Here is a 22888-nt window from a genome sequence, read left to right as displayed (position 1 = left end):
CACAGAGTTCTAATTTGGATTGTGAGTACTTTGATTCCCTGGGTGAAAAGACTACTGACTCATATAACACAGGCCTATCCAATCCATCAGAATCCTGTTGAGTAAGAACAGCACCTGCAGCAATAACACTGGAGTCCACTGAGAGTTTGATTAAGCCAGCATCAGGTCCATAGTCCAATTTCTTTAGGGTGATATCAGTTCCAACAATCCTTTTAAGGTCCTCAAAGGCATCCTGGCAATCTTCAGTCCAATCCCAAGAGGAGTCCTTCCTGGTGAGTCTTCTGAGTGGAGCAGTAATGGTTGAGTAATTTTTAATGAACATTCTAACATATACACAGATACCTAGGAATCCTCTGACATCTGAAGGAGTGGTGGGAGTTGGCCAGGTTTCAATTTTGTTGAGCTTCTTGATGGATATCCTTCTGCCTTCCTTACAAACCACATGGCCAACCAGATCCAGAGCAGGTACACAGCAAGCAAATTTCTTCCCAGAGATGGTGAGTCCAGCTTCTTCAATCCTGAAAATAATCCTTTCCAGAGTAATGGCATATTCATGGATAAATCTTCTGATCTGGGGGTTGTCCTTTAGAGTTTCTTCATTGTAGTCAGAGGTTGGTCCCTTTATACCTCCATCATCCACAAAGATTCCCATATGTTGAGGTAATTCATCCTGGAGTATCCACATCATTTGGGCCTGGTAAACTGCAACTGAATTGGTGGCTCCTTGGGGTAATCTGGTAAGTTGAAATCTTCCAAGGGGTGTTTCAAAGGTGGTCAAAGGTCTGGATTCTGGAGCTAATTCTCTTTCATCATATCCTCCCATAATATCACCTAGTCCATAGCAAGCCCTTCCAGTGAATGATTCAATGAGTTCCTCTGTCTTTGGTGGTAGTCCAGCGTCCTTAATGGTGACTTTGTTGAGTTTCTGAAGGTCATGTACAATTCTGAGCTTACCATCCTGCTTCTTTACACAAAATATAGGGCTGGAATAACTGGAAAAGGATTGTTCATAGAGGCCAGTGCTGAGTCTTTCTCTTACCAATTCTATAACCTGGTCTTTGATGGGTGCAGGGATTGGAATTGGTTTCTGTTGCCAAGGTTCATGGGGAATGACTGGAATGATATAAGGCTGTCCATAGGTGTGTTTAAGAAGGCCTCTTTCTGTTTCTACAAAAGCCAAAGCACCTTGTCTAATCACAATTACCCATACCAGCAGGAGATATTCTTGAGGAGAAAGCCATCCAGGAGGTCCAAAATTGATGAGGTCCAGCCTTTCTTGAGTAATCTTGGAGGTAGGAGTGAATGGTGGAGGAAAAGGGCTTAAAGGAGTGAGGTAAGGATCTCTTGAGAGTGGTGGCCTTGATAATGGGGGATTGAGAGATAATGGCATTGGTTGGTTTACTGGTTTTATTTTTTTTAGAGTTGATTTATACTTTGCTGAATGAGTGACTACAGTTTGTTGCTTTTGGTTGTTTTCCAGGGTTGCAGTTGTAAGGGAAGGGAACTGAAAACCTGGTCTCAATCTAAAAAATTTACCAGTCCAGAATTGGAAGGTATGCTGGTTTCCCACTTCTGATTACTGGGGAGTATGATTGGAACCAAAAAAGTCTGACCAGCTGAATCCATGATTGAAAGTGCTTCTCCTCTGGCTCCATTGTAGTTGATGTTAGCTGAGACATCCATCAAGAAAGGCTTTCCAATAATCATCTGAACTGGTCCTTTGGATACCCAGAAATGAACTGTCCTGACTACTTTCCCAATGGTTACCTCCACATCTTCAGCAATTCCAGGTATATCAGTAAGGTGACCTCCAATTCCTTTGAGCTTCATAGATTTAGCAGTGAGTACTAATCCAAGTTTATGTGCAAGAGTTTCAGGAATAATGTTGACCATAGAGCCAGTATCCAAGAGTGCTTGATGTTTCTCTCCTCCAATAGTGATGGTGATGTATCCAAGGGGGCAGGAGTAGTGAGTAGTGGGTTGCTCCTGTGCTGGTTCTTCTCCATTCTCCATGTCTGTGAAGTTTGCTGATTTGACACCATCCAATGGGACCCTTCTGTTGGTTATCTTCTTCCTGATACAGTCAGTAACTCCTGGTGATATAGCAAAGATTTCTCCAAAGGCCAACTCCATCTTTCCTGCAGTCAACATCCTACTAGCCACTTCTTCCTCAATTCCTGGGTACTCCTTGGCCAAAGTCTTTTCCAAATAGGTCTTCTTAACTGGTTTGTCCTTAGGTGCAGTGGTTGAATCCTTGTCCTTATCCTGGAATCTGACTTGAGGGGAGCCTTTTGAAGTAGGGGATTTGGAAGCACTAGGAGTAGGGGGCTGTGTCATGTGAAGTAATTCCTCTGTATCCATGTCCATTAGGTCCTGTTTCTCCTTCCTGATCCTTTTGTCTGACTTGGCTGGTTCCTCCTCATCCTGATCCTTAGAGTTGTTTCTGGTCCTCTTTCCAAGGTCTGCTTCATAACTGTGGGTTTGATAATAGGCTGGGTCCTCCTCTAGTTGGCCAAAAGAAGATGTGAGCTTAGTTTTAGAGTACTCTTCCACTGGGGTTCTGATTGGTCTGCTTGGAATCCAGGGAATAACTGATTTGTCTGGAAGTCTGTAATCTCTGCCATCCTTGATAACAGCACCACTAGACATGTCCTGGGCAAGTTGAGAGCAGCTGTTGGTTCCATGGGTTTCCTGATGACAATAATAGCATTTGAATGGCCAGGTCCTAGCAGGTTTGTCCATGTGGGGAGGTAGTCCTTTGCCAGCAGTGAGGGATGCAAGTTGTTTGGTAAGGAGTTCCACTTGTTTGTCCAGAGAAATAGAAGCAGTAGGAGCAGTTCCCTGAGTAGCAGGTGTGGGTTTGAAGGTCCTAGGTGAGTTGTCCAAAGTGAATTTCTCTTCTGCCCTCCATTCAGTCCTTCTGTTGACCACTGATCTTGAGTAAACTTCCTGGTGAATGTAGGTAAGAAGAGTTTCAGTGTCTGGCAAGATATCACCTCCATCCTTTGAGGCTAGCATTTGATTTTCCCTCATCAAGCTCCTAGTAACTCTTTGATCCAGATCCTTGTGAAGAGTTTCCAAAAGAAGGTGTCTGAATTCCTCCAGGCTGGTACTGTACCCCATTCTTACCAAGTAGTGAGTGATGGTTTCAAACTTGTTTCTGAATGTGTTGAAGGTTTCCAAGGTGCTGATTCCTCCATCCTGGGCAGATTTGTAGACTAGTTTCCTGAGATCCTCCCTGGTATATCTGACCAATGGCTGAGAAGTTCCAAACCTGGTGAGTAGCTGTTTCTTCAGGGTTTCCCAATCCAAGTTTTCATGGCCTGACATGTCTTCCACTTCATCCTTAAGGTCCAACCCTTTGATAAAAGCAATGATTTGTCCAGCCAGTTCCTTAGAGTTAGCACCATCATCTCTTCCAGCACTTTCATACCTTCTAATGAACTTCTCCACAGGCATGTTGGTTCCATCAAAGAAGAGCTCTTTGTCCATGGGTTTGATCTTTACTCCTCTGCTGACAGGATCCTCATACCTAGGCATAGCTGGTTCCCTATTTAAAAAGTGAGTGTTGGACCTGGTAGAGTGTGTTGAGTCATCCCTTTGGCGCTGGAACCTGGGAAAGCGGGGTGGTGGTGCATTTAAATCTTCTGAATCTTCTGAAAGCTGATTGGTATCTCTATATCCTGTGTATCTAGGGATACTGGAAGTCTGAGGTCCAGGTGGAGGTCTGTAAGAACTGGAGTTGACTTGTGGAGTAGAAGAACCCTGGGGATCTGGAGCATTGGAAGAAGGTTGATAACCTGGATCATTGGAAGGAACCTGAGTCTGACCAGTGTTGGAAGTGGTGGAGTCCTGAACTGCAGCATTACTGGATGGATCCACTGGAGGGTAAAGACTGGGAGCAACATTGGTGTTGGGAGATCCTTGGGCAGACATGATTGAAGCAGATAAGTTGACTCTAAATCTGAAGGGTGTTGAAGGTTGATAGTGGAGATGCTGATAGTGTTACTGTTGGTTGAAGTTGATTCTAAAAGCAGGGAGTTGATTTGTAAAGAAAGGAGTATGAGGAGTGTAGGTGAAGTAGTATGTAGCTGATGGTAAGAGTGTTACTAGAGCTGAAGATATCTGAAGTATAGAAAGGCCACTGTTGGGACACCACTTGTGGAACTACTCAAGGGGGAGAATAGAGCTTGGAAGGGAAATGGATAGCAACACTAGTACTAATGTAAGCTATGCAAGGGTGCTGATGAGGCTGCCTTCCTGACTAATGCTGAGGGGATGAGAGTAACACTAAGAAAAAGAAGAAAAGGTGTGGCTGATTTCTGCTTGATCTTAGGAGCTAGTACTATGAGCTTTAACTACTGACTACTGAGGGTAAGAGAGTTGGAGGAGTGATGAGAGTGGGGAATGCAATGGCAGGGTTTAATGGCAAGGGGTTGATGAGAATGGGCACTTATAATTTCTGTATCTAAAATTATCTATAAATTCTGCATAAGGTACAAGTGAGGGGGGAAAGACAGTTCTTATATGAAGGAAGGATGAGCACAGACAATAAGGAGTTCTGGCTATGAGAATGAAGGTTGTACAAATGAGGAAGAGTGATGTGAACATAGTAACAGTATGTAATGATGAGCAATGCTGAAAGGGGAATGCTGGTTATGGGAATAAAAGAATGTACTAATGGGGAAGAGTGATGAGAACATAGTAACTACTTGTAATGATGAGCACTACTGAAAGAGGTAAGCACAGATCCAATGATGTAATGTGTACAATAGGCATAGTACATAATGAGAAATGTATGTAAAGGGTTTAGTATGTGAGAATAAATATGTAAAAGGAATTTACTGTAATGATTCAAGTAGGTTACTAATGAAATGAGTATTGTAACTAATGAAGAATGTAGGTTGTCTGTAAGTCTTATATCCTTATATAACTACTGAACCATTGAAGATAAGGGGGTACTATGTATGAGTGACTATAGGTGAAATTTGGCGTAGAATCTGAATATGCAATAATAATGAAGTATTTGTGAAGGGTTATGGGGGAAATGGGAAATGTAATGATGAATGTATGTAAAGAAAAGCAATAAAATACTGCTTATGGTTTGGAATGGAGCACCACAACGCACTCCAACTTTTTTGGAGTGCTGGCCCCCCAAAGCCAAAAATGTGGAGTGCATGAAGTAAAAGTTTGGAGTGCATTTAGGCTGACCCTAAAATTAGGGGTTTGAGAAATCAACCCCCAAAATTAAAAAATTGACTCCCAAATTGAGTTTATGTCGCGCGGACCGCCACGCGACGTCTGTCCCGGGTCCCCATGACCCAATTTTGACCCGGGGGCATTTTGGGAGTCAATTTTGAAATTCCGCAATTCCAAACGGGAGTAGGAATTTTAATTTTGCAAAAAATGCCGGAAAATAAAGAAAAATTTATACCTCCGCACTGGGGCACCCAAAGCCCCCCAAAATTTTACAGCACTCTAGATACACTCTTTAGAGAATGTTGTGAGCTTCACAGCATTAGTACTCCTCAGGGAAACCCTGTGTAGTCAGGGGGCGGATTTGGCGGATTTCCCACTAAGGCAAACCCCCAAAACCTTATCTACGGTGCTCCAAACAGCTCAAAATTTGTTCTGCTATAAGGATAAGCTCTTTAAAACATATTTTAAGCTTCACGGCATTAGCACACCTCAGGGAGACCCTGTGTAGCCGGGGGCGGATTTGGCGGATTTCCTACTACCGCAATGCGCCATATCCTGAGATACGGTGATCCAAATGCCCCAAAATTTTTCTGCCACATAAATACACTCTCTAGAGCATATTTTAAGCTTCACGGCATTAGCACACCTCAGGGAGACCCTGTGTAGCCGGGGGCGGATTTGGCGGATTTCCTACTACCGCAATGCGCCATATCCTGAGATATGGTGATGCAAATGCCCCCAGAATATTTCTGACACATAAATACAGTCTCTAGAACATATCTTGAGATTTACGGGTGTATTCCACATCAGGTAAATCCTGTGTAGCCGGGGGCGGATTGGGCGGATTTCCTACTAAGGCAATTGTCGTAGTTTTCTTCCTCTGCGCCGTCCTACGCCGTTAGGAATTTTTTTGCGGTCTGTATTGCTAATTGTGGATAAGAGGGCAGGGAATCTTTTGAGCAGCCTCCGTTTCTTTGTATCGCTTCTTGATCAGAAGATATAGAGGGTTCAAGTGAGGATAAGTAGTCAGGCGCTCCTGGCCCCTCCGTTAACCCCTTTTTTGGGTATATTAAAAATAACTTTAAAGTTATTTTGCACTTTACCGCGCTTTTGCCGCGCGTACCACCGCACCGTTGCGCAGTCACCGGTGTAGCTAGAGGAGTACATATACTCTTGGCATCACCGCGCCTGACAAGTACTTGAACGAAGCTATGCAGTGTGAGACACTGCTCATTGCCACCATTATTCATCCATGCTACCGTATGCATATCTTTGAGCTTGTATTTGGAGTTGAAACTTGAAAGTAGGGAAGTCAAGGAGTGCCTTGCACTACTGAACCGCCGTTTATTGGACTACAAGGCCAAACCAGTCGTTGGATCAGCTTCGGAGGAACCATCTGAGATCACACCCATTGAAAACCCAGAAGCGGCGGAGCCAGACTCTCTCATGGCTCGACTTGCATCACGTATAACCCAGAAATCAACTGCGCAGGACGACGAAATTGAAGCTTTCCTCAAAGCCAAACTTTCCTTCACTAGCAAGTCAATCAATGATAAGGCCTCTCCATTGAGGTGGTGGAGAGACCACTGCACCACCTATCCAACTCTCTCTTGGATGGCACGCGCGTATTTGGGGGTATCTGGGAGCTCATGTGCAGTAGAAAGACTGTTCTCTGCTGCTTCCGACGTCTGCAGCAGTAGGAGGGGTGGCTTACTCCCATCAACCATGTCTCACTGCGTGAGCAGTATGATGTGGCTGCGGGAACAGGTTCCTATCACCGGCAATTTTGAGGAGGCCGGCAAAGCTTTGAAATCATTGGTGCCTGTGCCAAAGAGCAAGAATGTTCTGTGATATGCCTGTTTTATGCCTTTGTAATACAGATTTTGCTACAAACAACATTTAACGGGCCGTCAGCCCGTTATTTTAACGTAACATAATATGGAAATCCTTCCCAATAAAAATAACGCAACGGCACTAATATAAAAATATGAAAAAATACAACTAATGTTAACATGCGGCCGTTAGTGGTAACGGCCACAGTAACGCGCCTCAAATCAATACGTTATCGATACGTTAGCGTTACTGGTAACGTAGCTACCCGGTGTTGCTGAGACCCAATGATTGGGTCCTGAGACCCATTGATTGGGTCCTGAGACCCATTGATTGGGTCACAACTGTTTACGCAACATTCAGGCAGGCGGGTACCCGGGTACCCACCCTTTTTCTAGCAAAACTGAACACCTGCACCCCCATCCAGTATCCGCCGGCGGGTACCCACGGCCATCTCTGCTGGATTCCTGACTGGGAAGACCCTCCAGGAGGTCCAGGTCCCAGGAAATCAGGAGAAACCTGTCTGAAAAAAAGCAACCACCCATCTTCAACCTCATCCCCAAACTGAACTGAACCCCCGGTGCATTTTTTTTGAGCTGCCTGAGATTGTTTTTGCCTCCACCCACGTCCCCCCCCCCCCCCACCCACCCACCCTCCTGCCGCTCTCACCATGCAGAAAAATGAAATCCACCGCCTCTATTCCCAGGGCAGTACCATGCCTTCCAACCCCTCAACCTGGCACCTTTCCAATGGGCTGACAAAATCCAAGATAGCACTGTTGTTGAATGGCAATGAGGGCCCTAATCTTACACTCTGGGGAAGCCATGCAGAATTCTTGTTTTTTGAACTCATCATCTTGCCAGTCAGAATCATTGTCTGATGATGATTGGACATTGTTGGTAAAAAGTGTTTCTACGGCCGATGCTAAGAGGTCTTTCTTGATCAACCCTTCAAGGCTGGTGATTAGGAGTTTTGTAAGCCCCCTCCTTTGGGGTCTCACAAAGCTGTTACATAGATATCACTAGATTACATAATCCTGCCAATACTTAGTCTCAGCCTGTTCCTTCCCTAGCTCAGCAGAGATCCCTGTAGACTGACACATCTCTTTGAGCTAGGTAAGCCACTCACCCTTTCACTTTATCTCCTCCTTCCTCTCTTTCCTTCTTATCACCAGTTGTAGATACACACAGAGATGCATGTAGACTGACACATCTCTCTGAGCTATCTCCTGCTCATCTTGAAATACAGTTGCTGGTCATAGAAACTGTGCCCTTGTGCCCCTCTCAAGCCACTTCACAAGTGAAGGAGATTCAACTCCTTACAAGTTTTCTGTCAGGCATGTGCACCATCTGATCTTTTGGTGTCCAAGAAAAGGTAAAATAACTTCATCCAGCTCAACCAGAATACAATTTGTGTCCTGCAGAGATCATGTTGACTTACTTGCTTATTTCTTTGGCTGCAGTGAAGCTTCTCCAGTCAACTTTTGGACTGAACAAGCCAACAGATTTGGATGGCATGAGAGTTTCAAGTACCTGCTTTCATGCTCATCTCAGTGCATGCTGCGGAGCTTGCATTCACAGTTATTTTTTCACATTTTTCCACCCTTTTTGGTTTCACAAACGCTAGCCAGGAAACAACTTTAAATTTTGGATTACTTTGCAATTGTATTGGAAAATTCTAATGTAAGACACACGGTAAAAGACCAATGAGAGTCCTCTTCAAAGGTTTTTTTTGAATTATTTCTTATACATAGCAAGGGGTCCATGGGAGACCGGATTCCCCATTGCGGTCCCAGGGAGTTGGGACTGACTTGGATTCTCATTGGCTTTTGGGAACGGGCGCGCAGTGGTTGTGGAGTGCGGGAGACAGGCAGTGCGGTGATGTCCTGCAAGATGTGGGCCTTGATGGCACTTCAGGACCCCGGCCGGGATAGATTTTTACTCAGACAAAACCTATCCCATTTCCTGGGAGAGGTTCCTGGGCCTGATATTCTGTACATGACCCATGGAGGGACTCCTCCAGGTCCCAGGAGTTTTTTTTTTTTGGCAGGGGAAATGTTTCCTGGAATGATTCCTGAAGGTGGTTTGAAACCCCCTATTAGGCAATATGCAAGGATTCCAGGGTAGAAAACTTTTGGGATTCATGAGTATGAGCCTTGTTTTAATTGAGAATTAACTTGAGTGTACTACATGTCAGCTGGCAGCAGCTCCGTGTGTTTTTTTTAGTGATGCCCAGTATCCTGGCTGGTCCAACCCACTGGGACCTAGCCTGCCACCCACCATCCCGTTGATGTTGATACCAAACAATCCCCCAACTATCATCAAGTTACGACAATGCCGGCCAAAATTTGACAAGAGGGTATTATGACCAAGCAAGCTGACTAGAGATGACACCAACAAACTCGTTGCGGGTCCCTGCAATCCGCTGGCAGGTACCCGCCGGCCATCATGGGTTACCCGCCAGCGGATGCAGGTGCGGGTGCGGGTGCGGGTGCGGGTGTTCAATGCTCTGCAAAACGTGATCACCAGGTACCCGGGTATTCCTAGACCCGTCAATACACAGGCTAGATAACCTGTTGAGGTATGTGCTGGAAGTACATTGATCCAACTAAATTGGGGGCATCCACAGTGGTAGCAGAGAGGGAAAAAATTCTTGCTCTGAGGGTGGGCGTGCTTCGGATTCACAGACACAGAGCTGAGCTTCAAGCAACGGTGATGCTTGTGATCTTCACCTCATGATCCGGGACAGGCTGAAAGTAATCACCACTCTCTCAGTTCTCGATCCAGGATAAACAAGGACTTTTTGTAACAGGGGTGAGGCGGGCTTACTTTGTCCGTCTTGTCGCACCGCACGTTTTCGATTTCGTGAACCACGTCAAATCCGGACACACAGCGTCCGAAGATGCTGAACCAATGAGCAAAGACAATTAAGTTACGATTGATTGGCTTTATTTATCATCGACAGACACCCGCTATGGTCTCGAACCAAACGAAGATATGGATCAACAGGCTTACGTGTGTTTGTTATCAAGCCAGGGTGTCGGTACGGTGGTGATGAAGAATTGAGACTGGCGGTGTAGAGAATGAGGACCGAAATTGAATCAGAACGAGATCCCAACAAGGTCATGAGGAACTATCGACTATCACTCACCCCGTTTGTTCCAGGTCCGGCATTGGCCATACTAAGACAATATGGTCGATCGTGTTTCAGGCTGGGAGCGAACTCATCCTCAAAGTTACCTCCCCAGATGGATTCGCCGCCTGTATAAGAAAGATAAGAATCAAGATTACTCGAGGGCGGGTAGACAGAAAGACGAAGAAGAACGGGGAAACAAACCAGTCCCGTCACCACGCGGATCACCGGTTTGAATCATCTGGGCAATAATAAGAGATGAGAGTGAGAACAAAGGCGAGCAGACGATCCAGTTTGAGAAGCTTACAAATTTACGAATGATCCGATGAAAGATTACACCATCATAGTATCCACTCCTGGCATGACCAACAAAGTTTTCGACGGTCTTTGGCACCAGTTCTGGGTGAAGACGACAATGAATATCTCCGCGGGTGGTATGAATGATGGCGGAGCTTCCGAGGAGGACCTTGGAAGCGGGGGCGACGGCAGCTACAGCCTGCTCCTCCCTCGTTGGCTTCTCGTTAAAGATATCTCGATCGGTGTTCTTCGCCCCCGAATCGCTTATTTATTCACGAAAAAAAAGTCCTGTCAGTCCATGCCATCAATCAAGACTACTTGGAGTCTGTCGAACTAACTCACGATTCCGGCTCTGTTTGGTTGAAGATGTAAAACCGAGTTCGCTTGAAGGCAGTGCAAAACAGACTGGGTTCTGTCCGGCCTTCATCGGCCAACAGCGGGTTATCGGAAATCGCCATCGCCTGAGTAAGAAACCAAAACAGCTTAGCTTCTTCTAGCTAGCAGAGAAAAAAGGGGGAAATGTTGATTTGGACCTACCACAGTCATAATCTCTTCTTTGCGAAGTAGACTTGGGAGTAGAGACAACTGTAAGAACCGGTGGTTCTCATCTTTGCCAAGAATTCGGACCATCTTGTTCAGTTGGATGTTGACAACTGCTCGTACCATGAGAAGAGAAATCCAATCAACAATTTGTTGATTATCAAATCCTGAGGAGAGCTACTTTACTTTTGATCCCAAGTAGGGAAGGGTAAAGTAAGAAAGTACTACTAGGGTCGAACACTGCACTCCCACAAGCACCGGGCATCAGTCCACTCTCGACTGTTTTGCCAAGCTCACGTTCGACAGCCAGTCGACGACCAAATTCCATATCATCTAGGCTGTAGGCAGCCGTCCCAGCCTGCTGCATTTCGGTGATCGCTGTGATACTCTCGTCATATTTCCGGAGCAACTTCCCAGCGGAAAAGTTGAAGACACAGATACTGTGCTCTGTTGAGTTGAGAGTGGTGGTTGCGAAGTAAGATCCGTCATCAGACACCGTCAAAGAAGATGGAACAGACTTCGACTGTGGAGAGAATTAGCATGCGCTCCTCGTGTTCTATGACATATACATAGGTTCTCAATTACCTTTTTAAATGAATACAGATCGGTTTGGCTTTTAAGTGACCATTTCAAACCCTCAGGGAGACCAAAACCCTCAGAAGGCTCCCAGTACTCCAACATTCCAGAAGTGTCTGCCGAGATGACGCAATTGAATTTAGGATTGAACTGCGAGGAAATAGATCGACCGTCAGTCATTCCGTTCTTAATTTTGGCTTTCAGAAGTGGTGAAATCAACTAACCGCAAATAGATGGACTGGAGCTTGGTGGAGAGTAGAAGTTGACATAAAAGGTGTGCCATCACCTCTACCATCGTAAAAATGGATAGCAGATGATTGTGCATCAGAGCTGGTAAATAATCATGATACAAAATCGAACTGGTCAGCCAACCGGTTTACGAGAGGAAGTAGTACAGCATGGAAAATCTTACACAGCCAAGATAGTCGCAGCCTGGCCAAAATCGTGAAGCCAGCAGCAAGCCTTGGGGACGAAGTTGATTTTGAACATATTGATCATATCTGTCCTACATTGAATTAGTAAAGACCTGTTCATATGTAAAAATGACTGATGATTGTATCAAGGGAATCTACCGAAATTCTTCACGTCAAAGATCTTGATGCTTCCGCCTTCTCCTTCCGCCGACACGCTCGCATACATCATTCCATCCACTGAAGCAGAGACTGAGACGATCGGACTTAGGTGGGCACGATAATGCTTAACAAACCTGTTGACGTTTATTCCGGAAGCAAAGAAAAAAAGAATAAGAAGTGTCAACTACCACCAACAAAGAATATGGATCAGAAAAAAATAACAAGACGAGAAATTTTGGTCCAGATGAATAATAATCCAAGTAGAATCTGTTGTTTATGGAATCCGGGCATCTCTAGACTACGGATGCGAATCTAAGATCAAAAACATACATACTCTATTCCAGGCCCTTCCTTGGGGTCTTTTTTTGTCCAAAACTTGATATGGCCGTCTACCGAAGCGGTGATGATAAACAACGTTCTAGGGGAAAGTCGTATAAGGACGAGAAGGCTCGGCGGACGTGAGTGACCGCAAGGAGGACGCACCGAGTGACTGTGACCCAAGAGACGACATCCCGGTGCATGAATGATCGATGATAGCGCTCGGCGGAGGGGAGGTTTTTCAAGTAGAGACGCTCATGTTGGTGGGCCGCTCGAGCTATCGAGAACAAGTATGACGACAAGCAAGTGGAGTCAATACATGGGATGCGTTCACAAAAAAAACTGGGTGGAAGCAAGAAGAACCGGCCCGCACACACACCTTTTTTTCTCGATTTCTCCGTCTTCTTCAGTGCCTTCTCGTCATTCACCGCCGGCAATGGTCCCACCTCTTCCTCACTATCTTCGTTGGCCGGACTGGCTTGCTTGGGCTCGGGCGGACCGGGCGACTTGGATTCGGTGCGGGAGCGCTTACGCGCAGCTTCTTCGGACATCACGGGACGATGAGGGCGGCGTGGAGCTTGCTTCTTGAGATGAAATATGTAATTTCCTGGTGGAACTCTTCTTGAAGATGTCTTGGCTTTGAAAACGTCGGCGACCGATCAAGTTCTGTCGCCTGTCACGGGGACCCCCGAGTCCGATCCCCCGTTCGAAGAACACCACAATCCAGTCCTGCTCAGATCGAAGCCCACCAAAACACAACATCATCATCCATCAGCATCATGTACTCAGACTTGCGATACACGCACGCCAAGCTATTATCGACATTGCTTCTTTTCGGCTTGCCCAGCAAGAACCATGCTTTCATGCAAACATCCTCGTTCTTGGCTTGGTCGAACGCCCCAGGGTAAGCTCAAACTTGTCTTCATAACACACGATCTAGGCTGACTGAAATTCCAATATCTTTTGTTTGGAAATTCTGGTCAACCAGCGCATCTCTTCAAGAGTTTTTCGGACGAGGACTGCCAGAGCTTGGATTTCCAGAGCCATCCCAACAGCTGGCGTTCCATTCGGGATCCCAGCCACTCTGTCCGACGGGCACCTCCTCTCTAATAATCTTCGATCTCTCAGAAGCCGAGCAGCGATCGACACTCAAGAACCAATTACTCTCATCATCAAAGATCACTCAAGAATACAATTCGCTCCCAGAGCCGTCGAGGTTCTGGACGGACCATTTCCCAAACTCCTTGGCCGACCGCTGGTCCTCCGAGCTCCCAATGATTTGGCCCAGCTTGTGTCATGGTCAAGTGAAGATCACTAAACTCAAAATCGGGGAAGATTTGGGTAAGTACCCCCTCAGAAAAACTAACGGGTTTAGCCGAAAGCACCAAGGAACTTATACTCCCCTTGATCGGGCTAAATAGATGCAGCATTTCGGAAAGCAACTCAAGATCTAGATGAACCACGACTAGTTATCTTCACCACATCACCACCCCCTCTCGACACGAGCCCATCGAACGTGATAGACAAACGTGGCCTACCGGATATCATGGCGGAGAACAGCAGCAGGATTCCGTTGTCCGCGGAGAGCCTTCCGGGCCCAAAGACCGGCGTATTCTGGCGATACAGCTTCCTATCCGATTACTTGATCGTCGGAGTCCTCGTCATGCTCTTGCTCTTCATCCCCCCCGTCGTCTTGGGCTCCTTTGCCCTCCAATCCATCGAATCTCCCAAAGGCTTGAAAACTAAAATGGTCGGCCAAGTCAGTGAAGTCAAAGGAAACTGAACCTTATATTTCCCTTCCCTTACAACATGTGTAAAATTATGGCACCCGTCTTAGTGTAATCAAGCTCCCCTTCTTCCGCTTTCTGATAATAAAAAAAAAGAGAGACTTTGACTTTGGTTTTGATCAGTTGATTGGTTTCTGCTAGTTTGATTGTTTCCTGTGTCTTTCTCAACCCTCCTTTTTTTAACTTCGAGTTTCAGGGAGGATGTCTGAGATATGTTCCCTGGCAAGTTGGTGTTGGCTGGACAACTCCCAAACAATGGTAAAAAACACGCTGATCACAAGAACAGAATTATGAGGACTTCCATTCCTGACATGGAAATTGGAAGAAAAACCCCAGGCCAAAAATGTTGGTGCCAGTGTTGCCCAGCCACCATTGCAAAGCAGGCAGTCCCAACAATCAGGAACAGCTCCCTAATTCTTGGAAGTCATTTTCCCAAACCTCCAATCATGTATGTTATTAGGGGGTTTCAAAGTTGGCCATATGTGACTTGCATGCACTTTTGCAAGTCGGTGTTCAAGTTCATTCTTGAACACCGAGTTGCCAAATTGCACGCAAGCCACACTGTACTACACCCCCTAAGCCTGCTTGGATGTTTTTTTGAAATTTGGTGCTCAATAAAAGCCTTGAACACCAACTTGCAAAAGTGAATGCAAGTCGTGCATGGCCAACTTTGAATCCCCCTGTTGGATAAGCAGGGGCTAAATCTGGCAGTGTGCAAACAGAGTGAGGCGGTTTCTGTTGGCATGACCACACAAACTGCTTGAGCCAATCACGCCCCACAAATGATGGAGTGAACCAGTTCAAATTCCAACTCGATTGAGAAGGGCGTACATTGGGCAACGAGCCAGACAGCAAAGCAGCATCATCACCCCGTCAAAGTCATTCATAAAGCTAAAGGAGGGAGAGGACAAGGCATGTGAACGATATCGACAAGTGTAGACAGACGAAGTAAGATCCTGCTGAGAGGGTAGAAGATGAAGTCGGACTGTGCAGGGATTAAAGCTACTAAAATACATCGTGTTTTTCAATGGTGTGTGGGCAGGAACACAGATTAATGTTGGGACCAATTGATGGATTTCAAGTCGATTCCCTCCTGGACCATCTCCCACAACGGACTCAATTCGCGCAGACCTGGAAGAAAAAAAAAAAAGGGGGGGGGGGGGGGGTCAAGTTGGATTGATACAGATAGGTGAGGGAAGGATGGGAGGACTGACGAGTGACGACGTCGACGATTTTACCGGCAACGTAATCGACCTCTTGTTCGGTGGTGAACCGACCGATTCCGAAACGCAAAGAGCTGTGGGCGTTCTCGTCGCTAGCTCCGAGCGCCCTGAGCACATAGCTGGGCTCGAGTGAGGCCGACGTACAAGCGCTTCCAGAGCTCAGGGCCACATCCTTCAAGGCCATCAACAAGGATTCGCCTTCGATGTATTCGAAGGATAGGTTCAGACAGCCTGGGTAGCCTAATGTGCCATCGCCGTTACGCACGATGTGGGTACAGCTCTGGGTGATCTTGTCGTTCAACCTCTGTGATAGTCTTGAAATGTGCTCATGATCATTCTAAAGAAACAAGAGAGCCAGGATCAGGAAGGTGTAAGCCGGGGATGGTAAAATAGGGTGATGAGTGGTGTGCTGACCTGGAGTTCTAATTTGGCTAGTCGACAAGCCTCGCCAAAGCCGACGACAAGTGGCGCTGGCACTGTACCAGAGCGCAGGCCCCGCTCTTGCCCGCCACCATTCATGATGGGCTCAAGTCTGACCCTAGGACGCCGACGAACATAAGCAGCCCCAATGCCTTTGGGTCCATAGATCTTGTGGGAGCTCATACTCAATAGATCGATCTGCATCTCCTCGACATCGATGGGGATCTTGCCAACCGCTTGGGCAGCATCGGTGTGGAAGAACACGCCCTTGTGTTGACGAATAATTGCACCAATCTCTTTCATCGGCTGAATGATCCCAATCTCGTTGTTGACAGCCATAATCGAGACAAGGACGGTGTCGGGACGGATGGCATCAGCAAGTTGCTGGAGGTCAATGAGGCCATTACCTATTGCAAATGAAACAAAAATGATTAGTGATCAATCGTGTGAAACGATAGTCTGGGGGCTCGCGTTCGATCCCAGTGTGTTGACCTACTTTTGACGGGTAAGTAGGTTACATCAAACCCTTCATCTTGTAGAACCCTGCATGAGTCTAAGACGCATTTGTGCTCAGTCTGGGTGGTGATGATGTGTCGTTTACGTTCCTGAAAAGTAGAGACAGGTGTGTGAGGATCAATGAGAGGATGGGGAGATGGAGAGTAAAGAAGAGAACGAACTTTATAGAACCGGGCGACGCCCTTGATAGACATGTTGTTTGTTTCGGTAGCACCCGAGGTAAAGATGATATCTTTGGTGCTAGCCCCAATCAGATTAGCAACATGGCTTCGGGAAGTCTCGACGGCCTTTTCGGTCTCCCAGCCGTATGCATGGGTCTTGGAATGTGGGTTTCCGTATTGGTTAGTCATGTAAGGCATCATCGCATCTAGGACGCGGGGATCAAGTGGTGTCGTAGCCTGAAGGAAGAAGGAATTGAGTAAGCTGCACGAGACTTGAGAGTGATTCAACAGAAGTGGAATTGATCAATACCTGCATGTCTAGATAGATGGGCCTTCCAACCTTTTCTTGTTTTTGGGTGTTCTCGGTTTCGCGAAGTTCGGATACGGGGGTGACGACGAGTGGGTCAGGACGACGGACGATAGGATCGATGATGTCGAGGGTAGCTTGAGAGTTGGCCAGCTTGGATGAGGAAGACGCGGATATGGATGGGGGAAGGTCGAAGAGATCGGAGGGTCTGGACTTGTCGACGACTTCTGCCATCTCAGCCTTGCAGCTTCTGGAGACATATTGAGGTGCGGTGGTGGTGGCGAAGTGCGCGGGCAATGGTCGTTTGGAAGAGGCAGGATGAGCTGCCAACCGCAGGGAGGATCTCATCAACCCAGGTATTTTGGAAGTGCTCATGATGGTCAAGTTTTGATGGGTGGAGTGTCGTGGGGGGGATGGAAGATAAGGTGAGGAGAAGAAAACCTTTTGCTTATTTCGGGTCAAGTCGAACGCAGTTGACTCTGTTACCCGGGGCTCGGGCGGGGGGCCAGCCTCGTCCCGAACTAGGGATGGCAATCGGGCGGGCTCGGGTCGCCCGCGGGCGGACCCGAGCCGGGCCGCAATATTAGTGGGCGGGTCGGGCCGGGTCAATTTTACTGAAATGGCTGCCCGACCCGAGCCTGTTTAGTGGCCGGGTCGCCCGTGGGCCGCCGACGGGCCCCAGCCAGAAATGAAATAATAAAAAATTTCTTGTATTTGGGTACGGGGAAGGGTTGATGCAGTGGTTTCTACACCACATGCATCACAGTAATATACAAAGGAATTGAGAAGAAGGAAATACCGGGAGTTGAGTTACTTTGCCGCAACTTGCTTTGCAGCTAGCTTCCTGGCCTTGATCCAGTCTTGAGTGCAGATTAAAGCCTCAACGGATTCCTCGTTCAGGTGCGTTTGATAGTTGTCAAGGACCCGCCCACCCGTAGAGAATGCCGATTCCGAAGCGACCAAGGTAGTTGGGATCATGAGAATTGTTCTTGCAACCTGAGAGAGTGACGGGAACCGGGCGGCATTCAATTTCCACCAGTCAAGCAGATTGAACTCCACCTCCTTTGAATCTGGGAGGATGAGGTTTCTCTCTTCGAGGTAGAGATTTAACTCGGCCATGGGAGCATTGGGTTGAGAAGATTCCATCAAGCCAGCCATGTATTCATGGAAGGCTGAGAGGTCTTGATCAATGGTCTTCTTCTTCTGAGAGGTCTCTTGTTGACTACTGGAGGGCTCGTTGGCGGGTGATGGTGCTGGAACGTACAGATTCCACAGCGCCAAAAATTGAGACTTGACTCGGCCAATGAAATCGTTCACATCTTCGTCGCCAGCCGGGTTCTGCTCAAGGTTGTAGCAAAGGTAGCGCATCTTGTAGCGCGGGTCGAGGACCAGTCTGATGGCAAGTACTGTCTTTGCCGGCTCCCAGTATTTGTTGAACTTCTGCTTCATTGGTTCAACCATACTGGTCAGAGTCGGGTTTGCCGAGGACTTGTTGAGTTGCACTTCAATAGCCGACATGACACAATAGCCGTAGTTGATCATTGGATATTGGGTACCACTCAATAAAATAGTTGCTGAATTGAGTAAGGAGAGATCTGATTAGCCTACTGAGGGACTTAGGAAGCAACAAGTAGAGAAACTTCACACCCACCTTGGTAAAATGGTTCAAGAAACTGCTCCATGAGCACCAGTTCATCCCATTGAACCTTGCTCGGACAGTCCTCGAACTTATCGTCAACTATGGCCAGTTCCTGGAAGGCTAACTTGCATGGCAAGGAAGCCTCGATCATGAGGTAAGTCGAGTTCCATTGAGTTGGGACATCCTTACAAGGATTTTTCTTGTTTATATCGATGCCAACTGCCGTGAGAGACTTGTCAAAGGCGTCCATGCAAGAAGGAGAGCCGTGAATCCAATGGACTGCATTACGTAGTTGATCGACAGCATCACCGGCAATCTTGAGGCTGTCTTTGACGACCAAATTGATAATGTGAGCAAGGCAGCGCATGTGGAAGTGGGCCGAGGTCGCTGCGCCAGGGGTAACACTGCGGTCATCAACATATTGTTTGAGCCGTACCATTGCCGCAGTGTTTGCTTGTGCATTGTCGAGAGTGACAAAAGCAACCTTGTTGACAAGCTTCCAGTCTTGTAAAACTTGGCTGAGGCGGTTGGCAATCGCTTGGCCGGAGTGTGGAGTTGGGAGAGGTTGAAAGCTGATTATGTTCTTGTTTAATTCCCATCGTGAGTCAATATAGTGTAGAGTAACGACCATATAGCCCGTGAGATCAGACGCGGTCCATGTGTCGGTCGTCAGCGCAATATGGTGAGCATCCTTTGCAAGCTTTGAGCTCTTGGCCGTCTTCTGGTTGGTAAAAATTTGCACACAGTTGTTTTGGACTGTCTTGCGTCTAGGCATCTGGAACTGAGGCTGCAATTCCCTCATGAAGTCAATGAATCCTTCATGTTTGGCCATTGCAAAGGGATACTCGTGGAGAATAATCATTTCAGCAAGCCGTGCTCGCAATTGTTCTTGTTTGTAAATCCAGACACCCCGGGCAGCCTGAGTCGATGAGGCTGAGGGGAAATTCAAGCGGCCTTGCTTGGCATGGATCATGCCACCCTTCTTGGTTATGCATTGGTTCAAATGTCGCCAAAGGTGCTTTGTTCCCGCAGAGGATCCGCCAGTTAACTTCGCTTGGCAGTAATTACACTCAGCCTTCTCTTTGCCATTGGATTCTACAGCAACCAAAATTCAAACATTCAAACAAAATAAAAAACCTGAAGGCTATTGGCAATTAAGAAATACATAATCACTCACCAACAATCTTGGTGAAATGATCCCAAACCCCGCTGGTCAGTTTGCGCCGCTTGATTGGATTATTGTCTTGGGATTCGCTAGGCGCTGGAGTCCGAGGCTCAGGTGAATCTGGATGTCTGTCCAGGTCGGTACTAGGAGGAACCTCAATGTTGTTGTCTTCGTTCTGAGAAGTTCGCCGCGCCATAGTTGGAGACTTGGTGGTTGTCGGTGGTTGCTATGTCACTCCTATTGGCGGACATATACCAGTATATCCTATATCTGCACCGGGGGATCCGGGGGGCGGGGATACGGGGGGTGCCCGACGGGCGCCGTCGGGCTACCCGGACCCGCCCAAATTCTGCCGCGGGTCTGGCGGGCCGGGTCATCTTTTGATTTTTCCCCAAAATGCTGGCCCGCGCCCGGCCTGAACCCGGCCGGGTTCGGGCCGCCTGTCGGCAGGCCCGCCCAATTGCCATCCATAAATCACCCTGGTGGAAGTTGCATGGAACAGGGTCCACCCGGGGGCCAACTTCTACAATCAAGCATGGCAATTGGGCAGGCTTGTCAACAGGCCACCATGACCATTTCCTCCTTATCTTCATCCTAATTTAATTTTGGATGTACTTTGCACACTGCAAAAAACTTGTTGCGCACTGTGGGGGTTGGCGACTTGACGTCTCGGCCACAGTGTGGCTAACTTAACCAAGTCCCTCTATGTATGTATGGAGGGGGGACACTGTCCTGCAGGGACCCTCCAACTTACACCCCATGTCCAAGCTTGGGCTGACAGGATCCAGGAAAGGTTTGGGGGAACAAAAGATTCCCAAGGTCATGGAAAATCTCTCCAATTTTTTCTTGATTTTTTAGGCCCTTCAGAACCCCTCAGATTTGTTTCTAGTGACTTTCTGTGGTCCACTTCATCCTATATTACACAGTCCACACTGACAGAATTCAAAACCAATGATGCTATAAGTGACATTGCACATCAAGAAGATGGGTTGGGCCTCACACGTTGGGGATATATGACTATAGTGTATGGGGAAGGCTTTAGTAAACATGGAAATCTAAGCAAGAATGAAATTGATCAAGAAATGGATGGATCATGACGAGAGTGTGGAGAACCAGGTGTACAAGAGACAAAGAAGATGATGATTCACAAGGTCTCAGCCCGGACAGGGGTCCGGGATGAGGTAGATGCCGCGACTGTGGCAAGTGTCAGAGTGCGTAGCCCTCCGGGCTACAACACCCCCCCTCTTGCCGTAGACGCGGCATCCCGTACAGCCAGATAAGAAAACAACGTAGAAGAGAAAATACACAGGACAATTGGAGAAGAAGCTTTTGTAAAGAAAAATATAAGTGAGAGTAAAAAAAAAATGAAAACAAAGTTAAGCCTTCATGATCCTATGCCTCAATGCATTAAAACTCTCCGGTGGCATGCCTTTAGTGAAAATTTCAGCCAGCTGGTCCTTTGTTCCTACCCATTCCAGACAAGTTTTCTTCTGAAAGAGTGCTTCATTGGTGATATAAAAGTCTTGGTCAGTGTGGCATGTCCGCTTGTTGGACGCGTTGTCAGTGGACACCTTAATGGCAGATTGGTTATCACAGAACAAATGACCTACAAAATCTTGCTTCAGCACATCGCGCAGAAGGTGCCGAACCCACAGGGTTTGGCGCGTCGCAACTCCCAGGGCCATGTACTCTGCGTGACAAGTCGACAATGCCACTGATTGCTGTCTCCTTGACACCCAAAGAACGGGGCAGTTGAGGAAAAGTACCAGGACACCGTAAGAGGACCTGGAGAATTCACCTCCCCAAGAGGCATCTGCAAAAGCTTTCAAGGGTTTAGCATTGCTTGACGGGAAAAGACAAAAGGAGAGATCCTTGCTCCCCGCTAGATAATTAACCAGGTGTTTCACTCCTTTCCAGTGATTGACACCTGGTTTGGCCGCAAAGCGCGCCAAGTAGTTCACTGCAAAACACAAGTCCAGACGTGTTCCCACAGCCAAATAGCTGAAAGATCCAATTACTGACAAGTATTTCCCCGAGTCCCCTGGTATTCCATTTTCATCCGTTGTCGCGTTAAAACCCACCGGCAGAGGAGTCGCCGCCGTAGTAACCCCATCCCAGTGCTCATCGAGGATGCCGGCCACCAAGTCTTTCTGAAACAGTTCAAAACCGCGTCCTGTACGCTTAACGTTCAAGCCAACAATCGCGTCAATCCCATGACTCCATTTGATTTTTAGGATGTCCTTCAGATACGTCTTGAGTTTCTTCAGAAGCGCCTCACTCAATGCCATCACAACCCCATCATCTACATGAAGCCAGACCATGCCCGCTTTGTCCAGATGTCGCAGCACGTACAAGCTGTTGTCGTATTGCGAGGGTGAGTAGCCAAATTTGTCCAGCACGTCTTTTAGGTGGAGCCACCAGCATTGCGCCGCTTGTTGGGTTCCATAGAGGGCTTTCTTCAGCAGAAGTGCGTGGCCAGGGGGTGTCTCCATCCCTTCTGGAGGTTTGACCCAGACTTCTTCAATGATTGGTGAATTTAGGTATGCGGCCACGAAATCAAAGGACTGAACCGGCCATCCGTACGCTGCGGCAATCACTAGAAGGAGTCTTAGGGAGACAAAAGTTGCCGTCGGCGCGAAGGTAGCATTGAAATCTTCCCCTTCTACCTGCATAAAACCTTTAGCTCACGTACCATGCAGAACAATGGTATCACGGAATGGAATGATTTGCTTCAAGAAATCCAATATAGACACCAAGTCTGCTACATGTGAGTAAACTTCAGTTGTTGATAAAGATAAATGTGGTTGATCAGGCAGTTGAATCTTTTTAATCATATTCCGTGTCTGAAGTATTGGCTCTACCACCCAACGTTGACTGAGTGAAAAGAACAATCTCTTGCTCGAATGAGCAGGCGTTGAGTTGCTGTAATGTTGGGAACCTTATAACAACCCAAGTGTGTACACAACCCCTTGCCATTCCATTTCCGACTTGACTGATCAGCTTTTTGGCAGCTGATGGGTTGTGCATTTGTTTACTTTGCCTTCAGGGCACCGCAACGAGTCTGTCTACTTCTTCTTTCACCGTTACAAGAGATTCCTATTTGGCAGCTTGTACTTGAATTAGGGCTGGAAACAGGAGCAAGCTTAACACCCCAGCCTCTCTTGTCAGCCTACTCATAGTGGAGGAAATTCCATTGATCTGCAGCC

General features: G+C 47.2%; 3 protein-coding genes across 3 annotated transcripts; 1 reads left to right on the top strand and 2 right to left on the bottom strand.

Moving 5' to 3' along the window:
- Positions 1-9730: 9730 nt before the first annotated feature.
- PtA15_15A106 (uncharacterized protein) lies at positions 9731-13015 on the bottom strand (the record flags this gene model as incomplete). Its single annotated transcript, XM_053163279.1, has 16 exons — positions 9731-9778; positions 9858-9933; positions 10044-10096; positions 10180-10289; positions 10366-10402; positions 10469-10721; positions 10801-10919; positions 10996-11111; positions 11185-11521; positions 11584-11724; positions 11799-11904; positions 11987-12074; positions 12147-12280; positions 12481-12564; positions 12630-12741; positions 12844-13015. The coding sequence occupies 16 exons, from the start codon at positions 13013-13015 to the stop codon at positions 9731-9733; spliced, it is 1986 nt and encodes a 661-aa protein (XP_053027270.1).
- Positions 13016-13327: 312 nt separating this feature from the next.
- On the top strand, positions 13328-14247 carry PtA15_15A105 (uncharacterized protein; the record flags this gene model as incomplete). Its single annotated transcript, XM_053163278.1, has 3 exons — positions 13328-13368; positions 13453-13805; positions 13886-14247. 3 exons carry the CDS (start codon positions 13328-13330, stop codon positions 14245-14247), a joined length of 756 nt encoding a protein of 251 aa, XP_053027269.1.
- Positions 14248-15302: 1055 nt separating this feature from the next.
- PtA15_15A104 (uncharacterized protein) lies at positions 15303-17253 on the bottom strand (the record flags this gene model as incomplete). Its single annotated transcript, XM_053163277.1, has 6 exons — positions 15303-15382; positions 15466-15811; positions 15889-16301; positions 16391-16499; positions 16572-16808; positions 16882-17253. The coding sequence occupies 6 exons, from the start codon at positions 17251-17253 to the stop codon at positions 15303-15305; spliced, it is 1557 nt and encodes a 518-aa protein (XP_053027268.1).
- Between the last annotated feature and the right edge of the window lie 5635 nt (positions 17254-22888).

The sequence above is a fragment of the Puccinia triticina genome, chromosome 15A (assembly GCF_026914185.1).
Source record: "Puccinia triticina chromosome 15A, complete sequence".
Lineage (NCBI taxonomy): Eukaryota > Fungi > Basidiomycota > Pucciniomycetes > Pucciniales > Pucciniaceae > Puccinia > Puccinia triticina.
This window is presented reverse-complemented; position numbering and strand designations above follow the sequence as displayed.